Genomic DNA, 16682 nt, shown 5'->3' on the forward strand with positions numbered 1-16682 from the left:
CTCCCCTCGCCCCACATACTTTGGCTAGAGCTAAATCCCAAACAACACCTGGAATGCAAGGCTAGGGATCCTGCTGTCACCCCCACCACCACCCTCGTATCATATTCCTTACCCACTTGACTTCTTCTCTTTCTCAGCCTTCTGTCTAAAGAGAATCTGGTTTCGGCAGTGGAGGCAATTCCATCTTTTGCAACACTGTGACTAGAAAGGCAACTAAAAGCAATGCCTTAAAAGCCTGTCTCACCATTGCTGATGACACTGTGCTGTGCCCGTGTTTCTGCAGCAGTGAGGTTGCAAGTGAAAGTTGGCACCAGAAACAGAAGCTGCATTGTCTTATTTTTGCTGCTATTCTCCCCATTTGTGTGGTTGTCTTATTTTGTCTTAAAGGAAACAGGATCAGACTTCAGCAACAACTCCAGCCCATCTCAACTCTTTCCCATTTCCCCAAAAGGGACACTTATTACCATGTCTAACACCAGCTAGAGATAGGGTCACACTTACAGTGGCATGTACTGTACAGATACTGCACAGCCAGCTTGCACAGATACAAAGAGCAGTGCAGACAGTGAAGCACGGCTTAGGGGAGTAGAGTGCCCTACACACCTGAACCCCAGGGTATATACTCTAAATGGCTCTCTGCACACCCAAGCTGTGCCTCCCATGTATACACTGCTATTGTTGACAGGGCAATAGTGCCCCACTGCCTACCCTGCCGGAGCCTTTCCCCTCTACAGTGCACAGCTGCCGGAGCCTTTCCCTGCCCTATGGAGCTGCAGCAACAAGTGTGGGCGCAGCCTGCCTTCCTCTGTGGCAGGTAGCTGCAGTGGTAGTGCCGGGACTCCGCATGCCACCGTGCAGAGGGGGTGGAAGCCTGTCAGATGGGGGTTTCCTATCACAACACTGGGCAGCGAAAGGAAAGGCCGAGAACTGCAGCTGTTTTAGGGGGAAGGTCTGGGGGACTGGCTGCCCTGGGGATCGCTCAGCCCTGGCTGCAGGGTTCAGCCCTGTGACAGTAACCCAAGGTGTCAGTGCCCCAGGCTGGAGCTCACCCGGGCACCTCCTGGCCCTGGCTCATCCCCCACCCCAGGCGCCCTGGGCTCTGCCTAGCCTGACTCAGCTCCCCGCCCTCCCAGCCAGCGGGGGAATTCATCTGGGCCTGCCCCTTTAAGACTCCCGCTGGGAAGCTTCACCCCCGACACGTGACACGGGTGTGACAGTGCGGCTCTGATAGGAAGCGAGTCGCCTATATCACGTGATACGGCTCCACCGGGCAGCTAGTAGCGCCGATCCTATCTCAGTGCCCGCCTGCCCCTCGGGAGGAATAGCCTCTCTTGCAACTTCTCTCGCTGGTGGGGTATAGTCTATCCGCCGCAGGAGGAGCACAGTCGCCAGGACTCTATGGTCCAAGTTTGGTGTTTACGGGGCGGCCGGACGGGACCTGCCTGGATCGATTCGCTACAGCCTGACGGATCAGGTGTGTCAATACATCACATGTTACGCACCATATGGACGCTGGTCACGCCTCTTTCCTTATTGGGCGAGGGGGGGGTGTCAGTGGGGTTGTGCCTATTGGCTAGCAGTGAGGGTCGAGTCACCTTTCCCCACTGAGGGAGCTTAGCAGAGCAGCGACACCCCATTTCCCTATTGGCTGGAAGCTTCACGTCCCCTTTCCCCATTGGCTGGGATGGAGTGGGGCGCGCGGGGGGGGGGTGATTCACCCTATTGACTGGAGGCTTCACATCCCTGCTTCCCATTGGCTGAGGTGGAGTGGGGCAGTGTGTGTGCAGGAGGTGTGTGACACCCCCTTTTTCCTTTGAGTGGGGGGAAGTTCACTTAGGGGGTGGTGCTCCCTGGTCATGTGGGATCTGCCAAGATGGAGGAGTACCAGGGAGGGGAGAGGGTTTAGCACCAGAGACTGGGCAAGGAGGTGGCAAGATGTGGACTAGGTGCATTCATAGCAGCGCCTGGTGGGTCTGCAGTGCCCGTGCAAAGGTGGATTCACCCCAAAACTGAGCGCTGGAGTGATTTCCTTGTAACCCCACTGGGCTCTTGCAAGTTTCTTGTGACTGGATTTTGTTTTGAACAGAGCTGGCCTCGCTGTTCCCATGATGGCCCCGCCTGCTGCCCAGTGTGCATGGGGCCTGCTCCTAACCTTTACCTTCTACATGGGCTCTTCCTGCACTGACGGTGCCTCCGCCCTTAAACACCACAACTATTGCATCATTGGTGCTGGCCCCTCAGGCTTGCAGATGGCCTATTTCCTCCAACGTGCAGGCCGGGACTATTTGGTCTTTGAGCGTAGCCATGCGCCTGGCAGCTTCTTTGCCCTTTATCCACGCCATCGCAAACTCATCAGCATCAATAAACGACACACTGGCAAGTCCAACAGCGAGTTCAATCTTCGCCATGACTGGAACTCCCTTCTCAGCCATGACAGCCGACTGCTTTTCCGACACTACTCTCGTGACTTCTTCCCTGAGGCTGACACCATGGTGCATTACCTTGAAGACTTTGCTTCTATGTTGGAGCTCCGGGTTCAATACAACACTGCCATCATCCATGTGAGACTGGAGAGGGACTCACAGGCATGGAATGGCCATTACTTCATTCTTACAGACCATAACAGCCAGAACTACAGATGCAGGTAACCAGCAAAGTGAGCCTGGTCGGCTATGCAGCTTTCCATGAGCCTAGTACATAGCTACCTGTTGGGTTGTAGGTGACATGACATAATTCTTGAAAAAGTGCCACCTTCCTTGAGCAACATGCCAACAGAAAAACTGTGCCGCCTGCTTATATCCAAATCATTAATGAGAGCATGAGGCATTATTTTATAAATGTCCAACTGACTCAAGGCTTTAACCAACTTCATCAGTGGCTTACAGCCTCTGCGAGAAAATGTACTTGGCTACACATAGTTTGCAGAAGTTTGAAGTGCTGACAGGGGTGTTATTTCTGTTCCCGTGGTAAAGCAGTTTCAGTAAACAACCATTTTGGCATAAAACCATGAAAGTTTTGAGTCTGAGATGGTTGTATTCTAAACCCCATTATATGATTCCAGTTACTCGTTAGGAGCCCAGAACTGGACTAGCAGGTCAGGACTGAGGTGCATTGTCTGAAGGATGGATTTGGGGCAGAACTGGAATAATGGGGTGCTACCAGTTAGGAATGAGGTGCTGTCATATAATTGTGTGGACAGCTCAGAACTGGAACAGTAGACAGTGCTGCTAATCAGGATTACCTGATATTCCTTTCCACCTCTTAGATGTTGCCCTAACATTAAATAACAGTTGGAACAGAGGGCCAGTGAGATGATTCTGCTTGCTTTATTATCATCTAGTTTATTTTTTGAAATTGAGATATTTTCTGTCCCATAATAAAGTGACATGGAGCACTCCATATACTGTATTAAAAGGCAACACATTTAAAATGCGTAGAAGGAAATACTTTCCATGCGCCATATAGTTAACCTGTGAAACTCACTGGCACTGGGTTTTTTTTAATACAAAAAGCTTAGGGAGACTTGGAGAAGATTAGACATTTATGCATAACATCTGCAATGGCCTTTGGTAGGATAAAATTACAAGGGTTATTGACCCTCATGGTATGGAGAATAAGCAGATCAGTAATTGAAGTTGGGATGACGCTTCCACCCATGCTATGTAGCACTGAGCAATGAAAATGCATTAAACAGCTGGGTCAGTATGGCAGGCTGCAGAACATTACACTGAACAAGGTAGCAGTAGTGTAATCCTGTACTACAGGAGGTGGATGGTGGATGAGATCTTATGTGGCAATTCCTATGTTCCCTAATGTTGACAATGCTTTCTCATCATGTCTCTTTGCAGCCTATTGTTGGTAGCCACTGGAACATGGGTTCCCAATGTGGTAAACTTCCCTGGCTCAGAATATGTTGAGGGCTATGAATCTGTGTCCATCAACCCAGAGGACTTTGCTGGCCAGAGTGTGTTGATCTTGGGTCGGGGGAACTCGGCCTTTGAGACAGCAGAAAACATTCTGGGCGTCACCAATTTCATACACATGGTGAGCCGCTCCCGCGTTCGCCTCTCTTGGGCCACCCACTACGTTGGAGATTTAAGGTATGAGGCTGCTCTCCTTCATGGTTTTAATGTGAATTGAATATTAACCAAGTGAAATTGCCATTGGCTGATGAGACTGGTCAGATTGGTGCAGCAGACTAATGGCTTGGAGGATTAGTAATGGGATATGGGGCCTTTCACCTTTAGGCCCATGTTTTAATCCAGCCCAGGTTTGCAGTTACTGAAAGTTGTCTATTTCATGGCTGTGAAATGAGTTGGTAGGGGGAGTCTCTGACAGTTCCTAATGGAAACAATCATAAAATCTGTCATCATTACAATCACTAATTGGCCTCTTGCTTGCTATCTCAGAAGGGAGGCCCAGGATTGATTGGACCATGGAAGGATAGTCCAGTGGTTAGGGCACCAGCTCAGGAGACCCAGGTTCAATTCCTTGCTCTGCCACAGATGCCCTGTGTGACCTTGAGCAAGTTTCGTCTGTGCTTCGCTTCCCCACCTGTAAAATGGGGATAATAGCACTGCCCTACTTCACGAGGGTGTTGGGAAGATGAACACGTTAATGACCATGAAACACTCAGATACTCTGGGAATGGGGGCCAAAGATAGAATGGAGACTGAGCTCTCCTTTTATTGTTGTGAGGTGTACTGGTGAGGCAGTATGAAGGAAGCTTGCATTGCCACTATCTACGTTGTACCTGCTTGGGTGGTACATAAAGGATGCCTGTCTCCAGCACTGTCAATCTGGCACATCTCACCAGCACCAAATTCCCACAGACACAAAATGCACCAATTGTGGGATAGCTATCGTGTGCTTCGGGACAGAATCGTAGGAAGCGTAATACACTTGTCATGTTTCCAGGAGCAGTTTTTGAACCCCAGATCCCTCTTCTTTCTTATATTCTCCCTGTTCCTCAGAGCAATTAACAATGGCCTCCTAGATACATACCAGCTGAAGTCTTTGGATGGGCTCCTTGAGGGTGACTTGGAAGATCTGGCTATTGTCAAGGATAAGAAAGGGAAGCTGCACATCACTCTCAAATTCTATCTGGAGAACAGCAACAGCAGTGCAGGTGCAGAATCCATCACTCTCCCGCAGGATGAGCTGGACAACTTTGCCACCCGGGCACCCTATGACCGTGTTATCCGCTGCCTGGGTTGGAAGTTTGACTTCTCCATATACAACAGGTGAGGGTGAACCGGGGCCTGGAGGAGGAAGGAACAGAGAAAGTGAGATTATGTATGTGGGTGTGTGAGAAAGCGTGTACCACTGCTCTCTACCAGATGGGAGGTCAGACCTGAGTGAGTGGAGTTGTTTGAATTTGCAGACCTGCTTCCTTGGCTCCCTGGGGAGAGGCCTATGTCTCTGGAGCTGAAGGCCCTGAGTCCCTGATGTCCCGTGGGTATTGTCAGCTGGTGATTGCATCAGTGGTGTACAGATCCAGATCCATACAGCGAAGCTTTTTTCTAGTCTTCATCCCTCAGTGCATATTCTCGTCACTCTCTGCCTTGGCTTGTTTCCTAATACAGACTGGAAATGATCTCCGTAACTCTGCTTTCTTCTTAAATGGGAGTGTTACTCATAGACTCATAGTGTCAAGTGGCTCAGACCCAAATGTGACCCCATCCAAAACCACCTTAAAATGGATACTCTTGGTTTCTAATAAAATTCCCTCGGTGTGCTCCTGGCTGGAGAAAGGAATGAACCCTTTTGAGGGCAGTGGAAGCAGGAAGCGAGATCTTTCAAAATGACCAAAGCATAACCTGTGCCCCTCCCGACACGCTCGGCCACCTACCCTCAAATCTCCCCTTCCTGACTGGCTTAATCTGCTCTTTTTTGTGCACCCAGATCTCTTAGACTGATGCCAGGGAAAGGGAATAAGAAGAAGTATCCTCTGATCAAACCCAGTTATGAGGCAAGAGGCACCCGGGGGCTCTTTGTTCTGGGCACTGCTAGCCACTCTATCGACTTCAGGAAATCTGCTGGGGGCTTTATCCATGGATTCCGATATACAAGTGAGCGGTGGATGTACAGAATGGGCAAAAGTTGGGAAAGAAGGGCTGAGGTGGGAAGGAACAATTCACAGGCTAGTAGTGGATTAGTGAATGTTACCTGATCACCTTCAGTCTTTAGTATATCACACAGTCCTCATTGTGAGGATGTGATATATCCAGTTTGCGATTGCATAGCAAGGTATGGGGTGAAGGACAGGCTGTGGAAAAGATTTTGGCCCATATCTGTTGTCTTTAGTTATGTCATTTTTTGTTTTTGTCTTTGTTTGCGTGTTTGTCTTCCTATCTCTTGCCTTCTATCTCTTATTTATATAAAACAATGCATAAGTTCTTGCCATCACGTATACTGTCTTGTGAGTGGTTGTGGGTGAGAGGTCTGTTTTGTGGAGCAGAGTTTTGGACAGAGGCCTTAATATTTTTTTTAAATTCTTATACTTGAGAGTGCTGCTGCTCTGGTGAAATGATTCACAAAGAGAACTCCCTTACTTTCCAGACGGTTAGAATCACCTCAGCTTTCTGAGGACTGTCCACTCATTGTGAGCAACCCTGGGGAGAATTCTTAGTGGCGATTGGCTGAGGTGGAGATCACATGATTTGCTATAGTCTCGTATCTATCTTGTCTATCCTGATGTTGCTTGTATGTGTCTCCTTGTTGTGCGATTCAGTATCTTAAAGGTGTGAGCTGTATTTTAAAGTGAGCCTTTTCTTTCTTGACTTGCTGTCCTAGCTCGTGCTGTCCATCACTTATTGGAACATCGTCATCACGGAGTCCCCTGGCCATCATCAGTTTACCCCATTACACAGCTGACAAATTCCATCATCAAACGGGTGAATGAGGCGTCTGGACTATACCAGATGTTCAGTGTCCTGGGTGACATCATTCTGCTGAGAGAGTGAGTGAGTAATTATTCCTGGCACTCTACTCCATCAATAAGTCCCTTCTCTTTAGGGGCTAAAACAAACCAAAAACTCCTGCTGAAGTCAAAACTGTATTTCTGGATTCCCCTTTGAATGTCCCTGATGAAAAGCTTTCAACAAGATATGCTGTCTCAGTTTTGGATGGGGAGAAGCAGGGCTTAAATTCTCTCCAAATATTTCCCGGAGCCCCAGGGATCAGAGCTCCAGCCCCATGGGGTGCACTGGGACTCTGCGCCGGATGGCTTCGGCTGAATTTAAGCCCTGAGGAGAAGGGTCCCTTGGTCTGGAAATAATGGAGACTTGTAATAGGATATTGAGCTTTTTAAATCTCTACATCACTAGGTGTGGTCCAAACCAGATGAATAATGACTGAAAGTCATTACCATCTGATGGTGTTCAGTGGCCTCAGCCAATGAGGATATATTGCATGCTATATATTTGCCTTAACCCCTTGTTGACTGATTAGATTGTTCCTTGTAGAAAGATCTCATGAATGTGGTTGTGACTCCTAGGAATGCCACGGCATTTGAGTACCTGGAGGAGTATCCAGTCGGGATCCTGGCAAAGCTGGAATTGCACACAGGGAGAAAGGCCCACAACGGGCTCTTCGTTGTCATCATGGAGTATGGGAAGAATTTCTCTGGGGCTGACAAGGATGTCTTCTACTACAATCGAGCAGTGGGGGAAGCAGAACATGCCTGGCAGTCTAACTTCCTGCATCCTGTTATTTATTACTACAAACGACTCCCCACAGGTAAGCTGACAAGCATCCCTCCTCACCCTTCTACCCTGATTATCCCATATGTACAAGATGGAAAGTTAAGGATGGTTCAGGACAAGAGGAAATTTTGAGTCCATCCTAGACATCTTCCCCTGCTTCTTTGAAGTTGTTCCCCTGTGGTATACTAGCCACTGCTGTAGGTGCTCATGGTGTACTTGTAACCAACCCACCCCATCAGTGTATATTAATTTGTTGTCTCTTGTCTGATCCTTGGAAGCCTCTTGGGTCAGGGATCATCTGTTTGTACAGCACCTGGCACAATGAAGTCCTGGTCTAGGACTAGGGCCCCTAGGCCCTACAGTAGTACAAATAATAAGAATACAAAATAAAGAAATGGAAGAGGGAAGGGAAGTTCCTTTGGAACTCATCAGCGCTGCTCTTCAGTCATCCAGAAGACATCACTGATGAGTGGTGTCAGATATGGCAACTTCCTGCAATATCTTTGGGCTACAACAGCTCCTCCAGGAAGTGAAAACAGTAGAGGATGATTTAGGGAAAACCCTGATTATAACATCTCCAGAGAAGTAACATTTCCTGGGAAGGCTCACATATTCTGGTTCAAATCCACTGACCAACAGACAAATAAAGGACTTTTGGATAAATAGCCCAAGCTTAAACCGATTCAGGGCCTTCATTCTGGTCTAAAGACTGATATGAACCGGTGTTGGGAGCAAGAAATCTTTAAGTGGGTGCCCTCGAGGGACCACAGAGAGGGAAATACAGGTGCGTTTACCCTGAAACTGTGACAAGTGGCCAGGTGGTGGTTGAAACCTCAAGTTGGGGGCAGAAAAGGAGTGTTGGGGAACATTTCAACTGTCCAGAAGAATCCAGTATCCTATGGAAGTGATGTGCATGGTTTCCCTTTGCCTGGTGCCATGTGTGATGGGTTGGATCACAGAAAGCCCGTTGGGAACTGCCAACTGATGTGCCAAGACTACTTCTGCCCCTGCTTTCCTGCCTTGCCAGCCTGGGACTCCAGCACCCTGTCTTGCTGGGCCAGACACGCCAGTCTGCTCCAACACAGACCCAGGGTCTGAACCACATTCCCCAAAGCTGCAGACTTAACTGAAAGCAACTTACAGACGTGTTCCTGTCTTTAACACTCAGATGCCCAACTCCCAATGGGGTCTAAACCCCAAATAAATCCGTTTTACCCTGCATAAAGCTTACACAGGGTAAACTCATAAATTGTTCGCCTTCTGTAACACTGATAGAGAGAGATGCACAGCTGTTGCCCCCCACAGGTATAAATACATACTCTGGGTTAATTCATAAGTAAAAAGTGATTTTATTAAATACAGAAAGTAGAATTTAAGTGGTTCCAAGTAGTAACAAACCAAACAAAGTGAATTACCAAGTAAAATAAAATAAAACACGCAAATCTAAGCCTAATCCAGTAATAAAACTGAATACAGATATAACCTCACCCTCAGAGATGTTTCAATAAGTTTCTTTCACAGACTGGACGGCTTTCTAGTCTGGGCACAATCCTTTCCCCTGGTACAACCCTTGTTCCAGCTCAGGTGGTAGCTAGGGCATTTCTCATGATGGCCCACTGACTTTGTTCTGTTCCACGCACTTATATATCTTTTGCATAAGGCGGGAGTACTTTGTCCCTCTCTGGGTTCCCACCCAGTAGCGTAGCTAGGGGGGAGCAAGGCAGCGGCCGCTCCCCCACTGAGCGCAAGTGGCGCCTTTTTAATTTTACTCACCCGGGAGCGAAAAAAAAAAAAAAGGCGCCATCCGCTGCAGCGCTTTTACTGACGGGGCGGCGCTCCGGGTCTTCGGCGGTACTTTGGCGACGGGCCCTTCACTAGTTCTGGGTGTCTTTGGCGGCACTGAAGCTTCATCGCCGAAACGCCGCTGAAGACCTGCGGAGCGAGTGAAGGTCCCGCTGCCGAAGTACCGCTGAAGACCCGGAGCGCTGCCCTGTCAGTAAAAGCACCGCAGCGGGTGGCCCCTTTTTTTTTTTTTTTCCGCTCCCCCTGTTCCCACCCCCTCCTTTTCAATGGAAAAGCACCAGGTTAAAGATGGATTCCAGTTCAGGTGACATGATCACATGTCACTGTAAGACTTCATTACCCACTTACCAGCGCACACGTATACAGGAAGAGTTACAAGTAAAACAGCCATTTGCAGTCAATTGTCCTGGTTGATGGGAGCTATCAAGATTCCAAACCACCATTAATGGCCCACACTTTGCATAATTACAACAGGCCCTCAGAGTTATATTTCATCTTTCTAGTTTCAGATACAAGAGTGGTACATTCATACAAACAGGATGATCACACTCAGTAGATTATAAGCTTTGTAATGATACCTTACAAGAGACCTTTTGCATGAAGCATATTCCAGTTACATTATATTCATAATCATCAGCATACTTTCCTAAAATCATATAGACTGCAACGTCACACCATGTGACTTCTGAGTTGTGTAAGTACTGCGGTGCCTAGTGTCATTGCCAAAGTCAACTGCTGTCCTGTGGTGTACCCATCTCTGAGACATCGTATACTGACAGGAGAACCCCCAGCTCTGACGAAAGAAGCCAAGAGCAAGATTTAAAAGCAGCATAACATCAAAGCAAATAAAAAAGCACACACAGTGAATTTCCCTGGGAGGATCCAAAGATTAGAGTGTTGACATTTCACCTCCAGGGACCTAGATTCAAATTCTGGCATGGGTCACAAGGGAAGTGAGTTGATTAATAATAACATAAAGCCTAAGCACAGTTTGGCATGACTGGCTGGTTCAGAGGGATCAGAGCTAAAATAGTAATGATGGGTGTCGTGTGTGCGTCCATCCATCCAGGATTGGAAAAGCAGGGGGTGCTGCAGGGCAGGAGTGAGGGGCATTGACAGAGCTGAGAGTCAGTCCAGGACTGGAATAGCTGAGATTTGTGCTGCAGATCAGAACAAGGTGCAGTGTCCGAGATGTTGAAAGTTAGGGGGGCCAGGACTGGAAGCTGGAATAGCTGCTGCAGTATTAATTTCCCATCTCCTTGAGCTCTTCCGAATTCCATTTTGATTCTGGAAAAGGAGGACAAAAGCATATTTTCTCCTTGGTTAATATGATCTGTTCTGTCAACAGTGCGTGAGATGAGGCTCTGTCCTCCAGACTGGCCTCTCCCCCGCCCAGATGCTGTCCATCATATTGTGGAGGATTTCCTGACAGACTGGACTGCCCCAAACGCCCATATCCTCCCACTTAGACGCTTCCTGGAGAATTGCCTGGACACTGACCTGCGCAGCTTCTTTGCAGGTAACCTGGACGCTAACTGGAAATGGGGGATGGGAGACATATCTGACTGAGATAGGATTGTAGCAGGCCAACAGTTTAGTTAACATGAAAGATCCCTCTGACTACTGGGCAGCTGGGAAATCTTACTACTAGTTGGATGCACTCCATGAAACAGGAAGAAATGCTGGGTCATATCAGGAGCTCACCCATTCCAAAATGGCCTCTGATCTTAAGTGCCCCAAGAGGCGGAGGGACAGGAGGGTGCCCCTTGGCAGGTCCTGTCTCCTGGAAGTGTATTGCTAGGTCTTGATTCAATACCCCACAGGCTGCAGCTTCCCCGCTCCTCCATCTGAAATGAGATTTGTGCTGACAAGTACCACACCTGCTTTCAGTTGGAAACAGTAGGGACAGCTTGTGGGATGAGAGAAAAGAACTCTGTGATACCAAAGCTGGAAAACTACAGTCTCTCACCTCCTGAGCTGGAGAATGGGTTAGGAAACCTATATATGAATTTCATGGGGCCACAGAGGGAAGCACTTCTGAGCTACCAAATTGAAGAACCGGGTTTCAATCTCAAATTCTGTTCCTCCCTCTCTGAATTTACATATTCTGCGGGAGACAATTAATTACTCTGGATTAATCAAGCCAGGGTGCTTGCTGGAGAAGTGCTGTCACTGTCCCTGACCTTTATCCTGTTAGTTCCGAATGATTGACTTGTTGGGAGACCCTGAATTATTAAGCATTTACAGAGCATCTCTACATAATCTTGTTTTGGTTTTATTTGTAGAGTCCTGTTTCCTGTTTGCTCTGACTCACCAGAAGCTGCCTCCCTTTTGTCAGCAGGGATACATGCGAATGCAAGGGCTTGTGGGTAACGAAAGACTTAGGCACCATGCAGTGGAAGCCGGCCTACTGGAGGACCACACTGTTATGCACTTTACAGATGAACTGCTTGGTGGCCAGAGAGGTTCACGTGACCAGTTGCTGAAGGAAAACGTGATACCAGGTAGCCCCCTACATTATCTTGTGACTACCAAGGATGAACTTTAACCTTTCCCAATTCATACTGAAACCCCTGGGGACTGTTGTGACAATACCATAACACACATCTGCAGCAGGATTCCAACCTCTTTCATGTGCCATTGGCTTCCTACCCATCCCTCCAGCTGTCCACATATTGCCAAAGACCTGCTCAGATCTGTTGTGACTGATGGAACCGATGTGCTCTGGAGGATAAGTGAGAAGCTGAGATTCAGTGTGGCGGAGGCTTCTCCTTTGTCCCTGCAGAGCCCACAGTGTTTGAAGACAGTGTTGTATTTATCTTCTGGACCAATGTCTGGGGCAACATCTAGGGATCACAGGTATGGGGAGGGAAAGAGAGAAGAGATGCACAGATGGCTTAACGTGAAATATTTTCGGTTTTGATGTGACACAGTCACATGTCTTGAGGGCAGGTTGGAGACTCTGATCGTTGGATGCTGTGTCCAGTACATTCTTGTTTATACTTGAAGATTTGTATGTTCACTGAATTCAGAAGCAAAATTTTTCATGCACTTTGATGGAGACAATGAGGTGCATGCCAGTATATTTAGTTTTAGTGCAGGGTAATATAATGTCACTGCCTGGACAGGGGTCCCAAAAGCCACCTCCCTCTTTAATGGTGAGCAGCTAGCCTAGGAAGCTTAGACCCAATGTGAACTGTCAGTAGATAGGGTAGCAGGGCCAATCCATTCCTTTACTTGGTGGAGTTGGTATTCTTTGCCAGCTGCTCCTATTTAGAAGGGATAGTCCCTGTATTTTTTAGCAAAATCCTGTCCTATTTGCACTATGTCCTTCCAAAAAGCTTCCAATGCATTTCACTCTATTTAAAATGTGTATTCCTAGTTTTCTTCCCAGATGTTCCTATTTACAGCTTTCAGATGTATGGTAAATTGTCTAGCTGCGTTTTATTGCTCATTATCTGATAGGCACAGACCTCTCACTTCTTGGAAACCACTAATCAGGGCAAGGAGTTTGAGTTCAGTCTTCCTATGTCCCCATGATTTCTGAGAGGTAGAGGAGGGGCAAGTGGGAATAGTCTTCCTGCTCTCCCCATATCTATGAGAATACCTTGCATTTGTGCTTCCTGGTAAAATGGGTGGAGGAGAGGGTGGACCTGAATAATCCCTCCCTATTAGCTGATCCCTAAGTAGCCTTTCCCAGGGACCCCTTAAATTTTCTTGCTCTTTGTATAAAGACCCAGTTCCTATAGCTCTTTGCTGCTAGAGATTGGGGAGCAGTTGAGATGAGTGAAGGATTGGAAGGGGTGTCATTCTTAACTGGGAACACTGATGAAAATGCTGCTGCTATCAAAGGATCCTCTTAGTAGCTGCTACTGGGAGAAACAGGGTTGGCATCTCAGCTGGTGTAAATTGGTATTGCTCCACTCCCTTTAATGGAACTACATCCGTTTGCACTAGATGCAAATCTGGCACAGAGGGAGGTGGTTGAAAAGTCTGTATTCACCAAGCAGCCCACACAACTCAGCATGGGAATCCTACATGTGGACTATCCAAGGGGGGTGGAATTAGGAGGGCTAGTGAGAGCGTTAACAGGCCTGTCTGACCTAAAGGTTCAGTTTCATTGTCTATGAAATACTAAAGCCAAGAGCAGGCCCACTGTACGTACACATGCATGTGTGCACACACACACACACACACACAAAGCACCCTCTGTAATATCCACACACAAGATCGTAAGACTGTAAATTCCTAGTATGTGGGTTCCCTTAGATTGCAGTTCTGCTCTGAAAAGTGACTACAAATGACACCTTCTTCACCAGTGTGTGCTCCCTGTTGTGTGTCCGAATCAGATCTGTTAACTTCAATGTCAGAAGGTTTTACTGTTTACTCTTGCCACCCATGCAGAGCCAGAACAGCTGACAGAATGAATCATGCTCATTCCGACTCACACGTAATCAATAACATTTGTTAAGTTCCAACTTCATCTTTGGTGGCGCTTGAACCAATCCAAATCCATTGTCCGTCTGGAATCCCAAGCAGGGATGATAGTTAGAATTGTTTTCCTAATTGTAAAGCAGACAAGTTGGATCTGGATGTCACAAAGGAGCAATAAACACAAACTCTCATGGTGCCATTTTTGTAATAACTTTTCATAGCAGAATATCATTTTAATACTGATGCCCAATTTAATTTTATTGTATCTCCTGTTGAAGTGGATTGCTGCCTCTTGTAATTGGTTGTATATGTTTTGTAGGGTTATATTCTTCCAATGCAGTATAAAAAAACGTCTACATCGCTCCCACTGTTGGCTTTTTAACCCTTTGCTCAGAGGGGATAGGTATAGGTGCAGGTATGGCCAAAACCATGAGAATCAATAGGAGCTTTTCTACAAACTTCAGTGAGCGTTGGATCCAGCCCATAAAGGGAGTAAGGGATTCAAAGTATGCAAAGGTAGACTGACCACTGGTATGAGAAAAGCAATTAACAGCAAAACAAGCCACTCTTACATCCTACCCCCTATATACTTGCCATGTTCAATCCTCCTTTAATCCCGTCCAACAGATTTTGGACAAAAGGAGCTTGTAGGACAAATAAATTGCAAGGCTAATACTCATCTGACCAGTGCCATTTACCCTCCCTAATCACAGCACTGCCTTTGCTCTCACCCTCTAGGACACAGTTCGGGCGGGAGTCCGAGCGCCTTTTTTTTTTTTTTTTTGCTTTGGCAAAAATGGTAGAGCCGGCGCGGCAGGGGGGTGCGTGCTCAAATTTTTTTTTTTACTGATAGGGGTGCGCGATCAAAAAAGTTTGGAGACCACTGTTCTAGAAGGGGGGGGTGTGTGTGAGACCACTGCTCCATCTGAGACTAAAGAGGTGCCTTCAATCTTCAAAGCTGTTGATCCAACAACACCTTTCATCTAAGCTAAATGTTTTTATAAAGCCCTTCCCCGCCATGCTATGAAAGACACTTCCCACCCCACCTGCCCTTTGACAGTTTTTAGATCTTTTAGTTTAACAAAGACAGAGAATAGATTGTGTTGTTTCCAAAGTAGTGGGATGCTGCTGTATTGCAACTAGCAGGGACTAGTTACTTATGGATTTGGGCTCACTGCACAAAACTGGGATCACTTTGCTTTGTTACTACCCTAGCTTGTACCCACTGTAAAGCAGTGGGCAACAAAAACAATAGGTTAGGACGGTTCTTGCCATCTGTCAGGTGAATAAACAGGGCTAGAATGAAGGTGCCACAATTAGCAAGGTTTTATTTGTGGTAATGACTATCATTGGCTTGAAATTTTTTGCCTTTTTGCACCTTGTAGCAGAAGTCACTGCAGGTGGCAGCCTCAGTGTACAGTGAGGTAGTAAGCTAAGGGTTGGCTTATCAGTCTGTTGGCACAAAGACAATAGGCAGGATAATAATCATCTGATATTTACATCATCCTTCATTTTCTTTGGAGCCTGTAGTGGAGCAGCTCCCCCACTCCAGCAGAAAAATGGTTAATGTCAGCCGTGTGGGAGAAGGTTGTGGCTGAGAGCTGCTAAGCTGAGCTGACTGGGGAAGCAGCTGCAGTTGGCCTATGCCCCATCCAGGCCACAGCTGGCCTGTATAAAAAGGCTGTGAGCCAGAGGCCCAAAAGAAGTTTCTCTCTCTCTCCAGGCTGGGCGAGAGCAGGGTGTGGCTGCCTGCAGAAAGGGTACTGGGAGTGAAGTAGGGCTGGGGCGAGCCACAGGAGCTCCAGGCTGGCAACTCCCCAGGTTGCAGGGCCTGCTCCAAGGCCCATAGAGGTACTGGGAGGCAGAGGAAGGCAGTAGGTCTAAACCCCCTTTCCTATGATGAGTGGCTTTTACACTGCAGTCTGCCCCAGGGAATGGGGGCTTGGTGATAACTGGCAGTAGCCCAGACTGAGGCAAAGTGGGGATTAGAGTGTTGGGGGTTTCCCAGAGAGGGGAGACCCATAGAGACTGGTGGGGGTATTGCCAGGGGGCAGCCCCAGGGTAAAGGGGCACCGGGGTCCAGTGGCAAGCAGGACACTGGCCTGCAAAGGGCACTTCAGAGCTGGAAACAGAGCTAATTCCCAGGAACCAGCACGAGGCGCCGCGCCTGTGAGCCGTCGCCCCGCCACAGGGACAATCTGAAACACACTGGCCATTCTACACTTGTGATGCTGCACACACACCACTGTGGTGGGGTACTAGGTTCTGTATTGACACATAAGGAAGAATGACACTTTTGGGTTGCCAACATCATTTAGCGTGGGTGTTCTATGGAGGTTTTGTTTTTCTTAAACCTCCATCTCCTGAACTCAAGAGTCTGCATCAGAATTGCAGCATACTTTTTAGTCACTGAAAGTCATAGTTGTGAAGCAAAGCTTGAAAAGAAGGCTCAGAAACACAAAGGGAAATAAAAATAATCCACTATATATTGAAAAACAAAAAACTTGGGATTATTAAGCAACTTATTGTTTTTAGGACCTGACTCATGATTTTGAAGCACTTGAATTTGACAATCTATGTTTGTACATCTAGCACAATGGGGTCCCAGTCCTGACTGATGCATCCAGGCCCACGTTTCTAGGTCTAAATGTTAAAGGAGGAGCAGGGTGAATTAAGCAACAGCAGCAATGCATCTGCTCCTCTTTAAGCTGTTTAGTCGTAGTGACCAGGGACCATTTG

The 16682-nt window shown here is 47.5% G+C and overlaps 1 protein-coding gene across 4 annotated transcripts; it reads left to right on the top strand.

Annotated features, from left to right (window-relative positions):
• Positions 1-1212: 1212 nt before the first annotated feature.
• FOXRED2 (FAD dependent oxidoreductase domain containing 2) lies at positions 1213-14306 on the top strand. Of its 4 annotated transcripts, none has more exons than XM_005312937.4 (9): positions 1213-1474; positions 2087-2644; positions 3849-4100; positions 4974-5243; positions 5905-6071; positions 6796-6961; positions 7499-7740; positions 10858-11028; positions 11795-14306. In XM_005312937.4, exons 2-9 carry the CDS (start codon positions 2106-2108, stop codon positions 12055-12057), a joined length of 2070 nt encoding a protein of 689 aa, XP_005312994.2. In that variant the 5' UTR covers positions 1213-1474; positions 2087-2105; the 3' UTR covers positions 12058-14306. The 4 variants fall into 4 exon arrangements, with proteins under 4 accessions (XP_005312994.2, XP_005312995.2, XP_065419982.1 ...); XM_005312938.4 differs by having other exon boundaries at positions 1230-1474; positions 11851-14306; XM_065563910.1 differs by lacking the exon at positions 1213-1474 and adding an exon at positions 1667-1790.
• Positions 14307-16682: the final 2376 nt, after the last annotated feature.

Source organism: Chrysemys picta, chromosome 1 (genome assembly GCF_011386835.1).
Source record: "Chrysemys picta bellii isolate R12L10 chromosome 1, ASM1138683v2, whole genome shotgun sequence".
Classification (NCBI taxonomy): domain Eukaryota; kingdom Metazoa; phylum Chordata; order Testudines; family Emydidae; genus Chrysemys; species Chrysemys picta.

Excerpts from the sequence above, each read along its gene's own strand:
- FOXRED2 (XM_005312937.4), top strand. The coding sequence starts at position 2,106 with ATGATGGCCCCGCCTGCTGCCCAGTGTGCATGGGGCCTGCTCCTAACC. Across the intron at positions 2,645-3,848 it reads AGCCAGAACTACAGATGCAG|CCTATTGTTGGTAGCCACTG; the intron begins GTAACCAGCAAA and ends GTCTCTTTGCAG. Across the intron at positions 11,029-11,794 it reads CCTGCGCAGCTTCTTTGCAG|AGTCCTGTTTCCTGTTTGCT; the intron begins GTAACCTGGACG and ends TTTTATTTGTAG.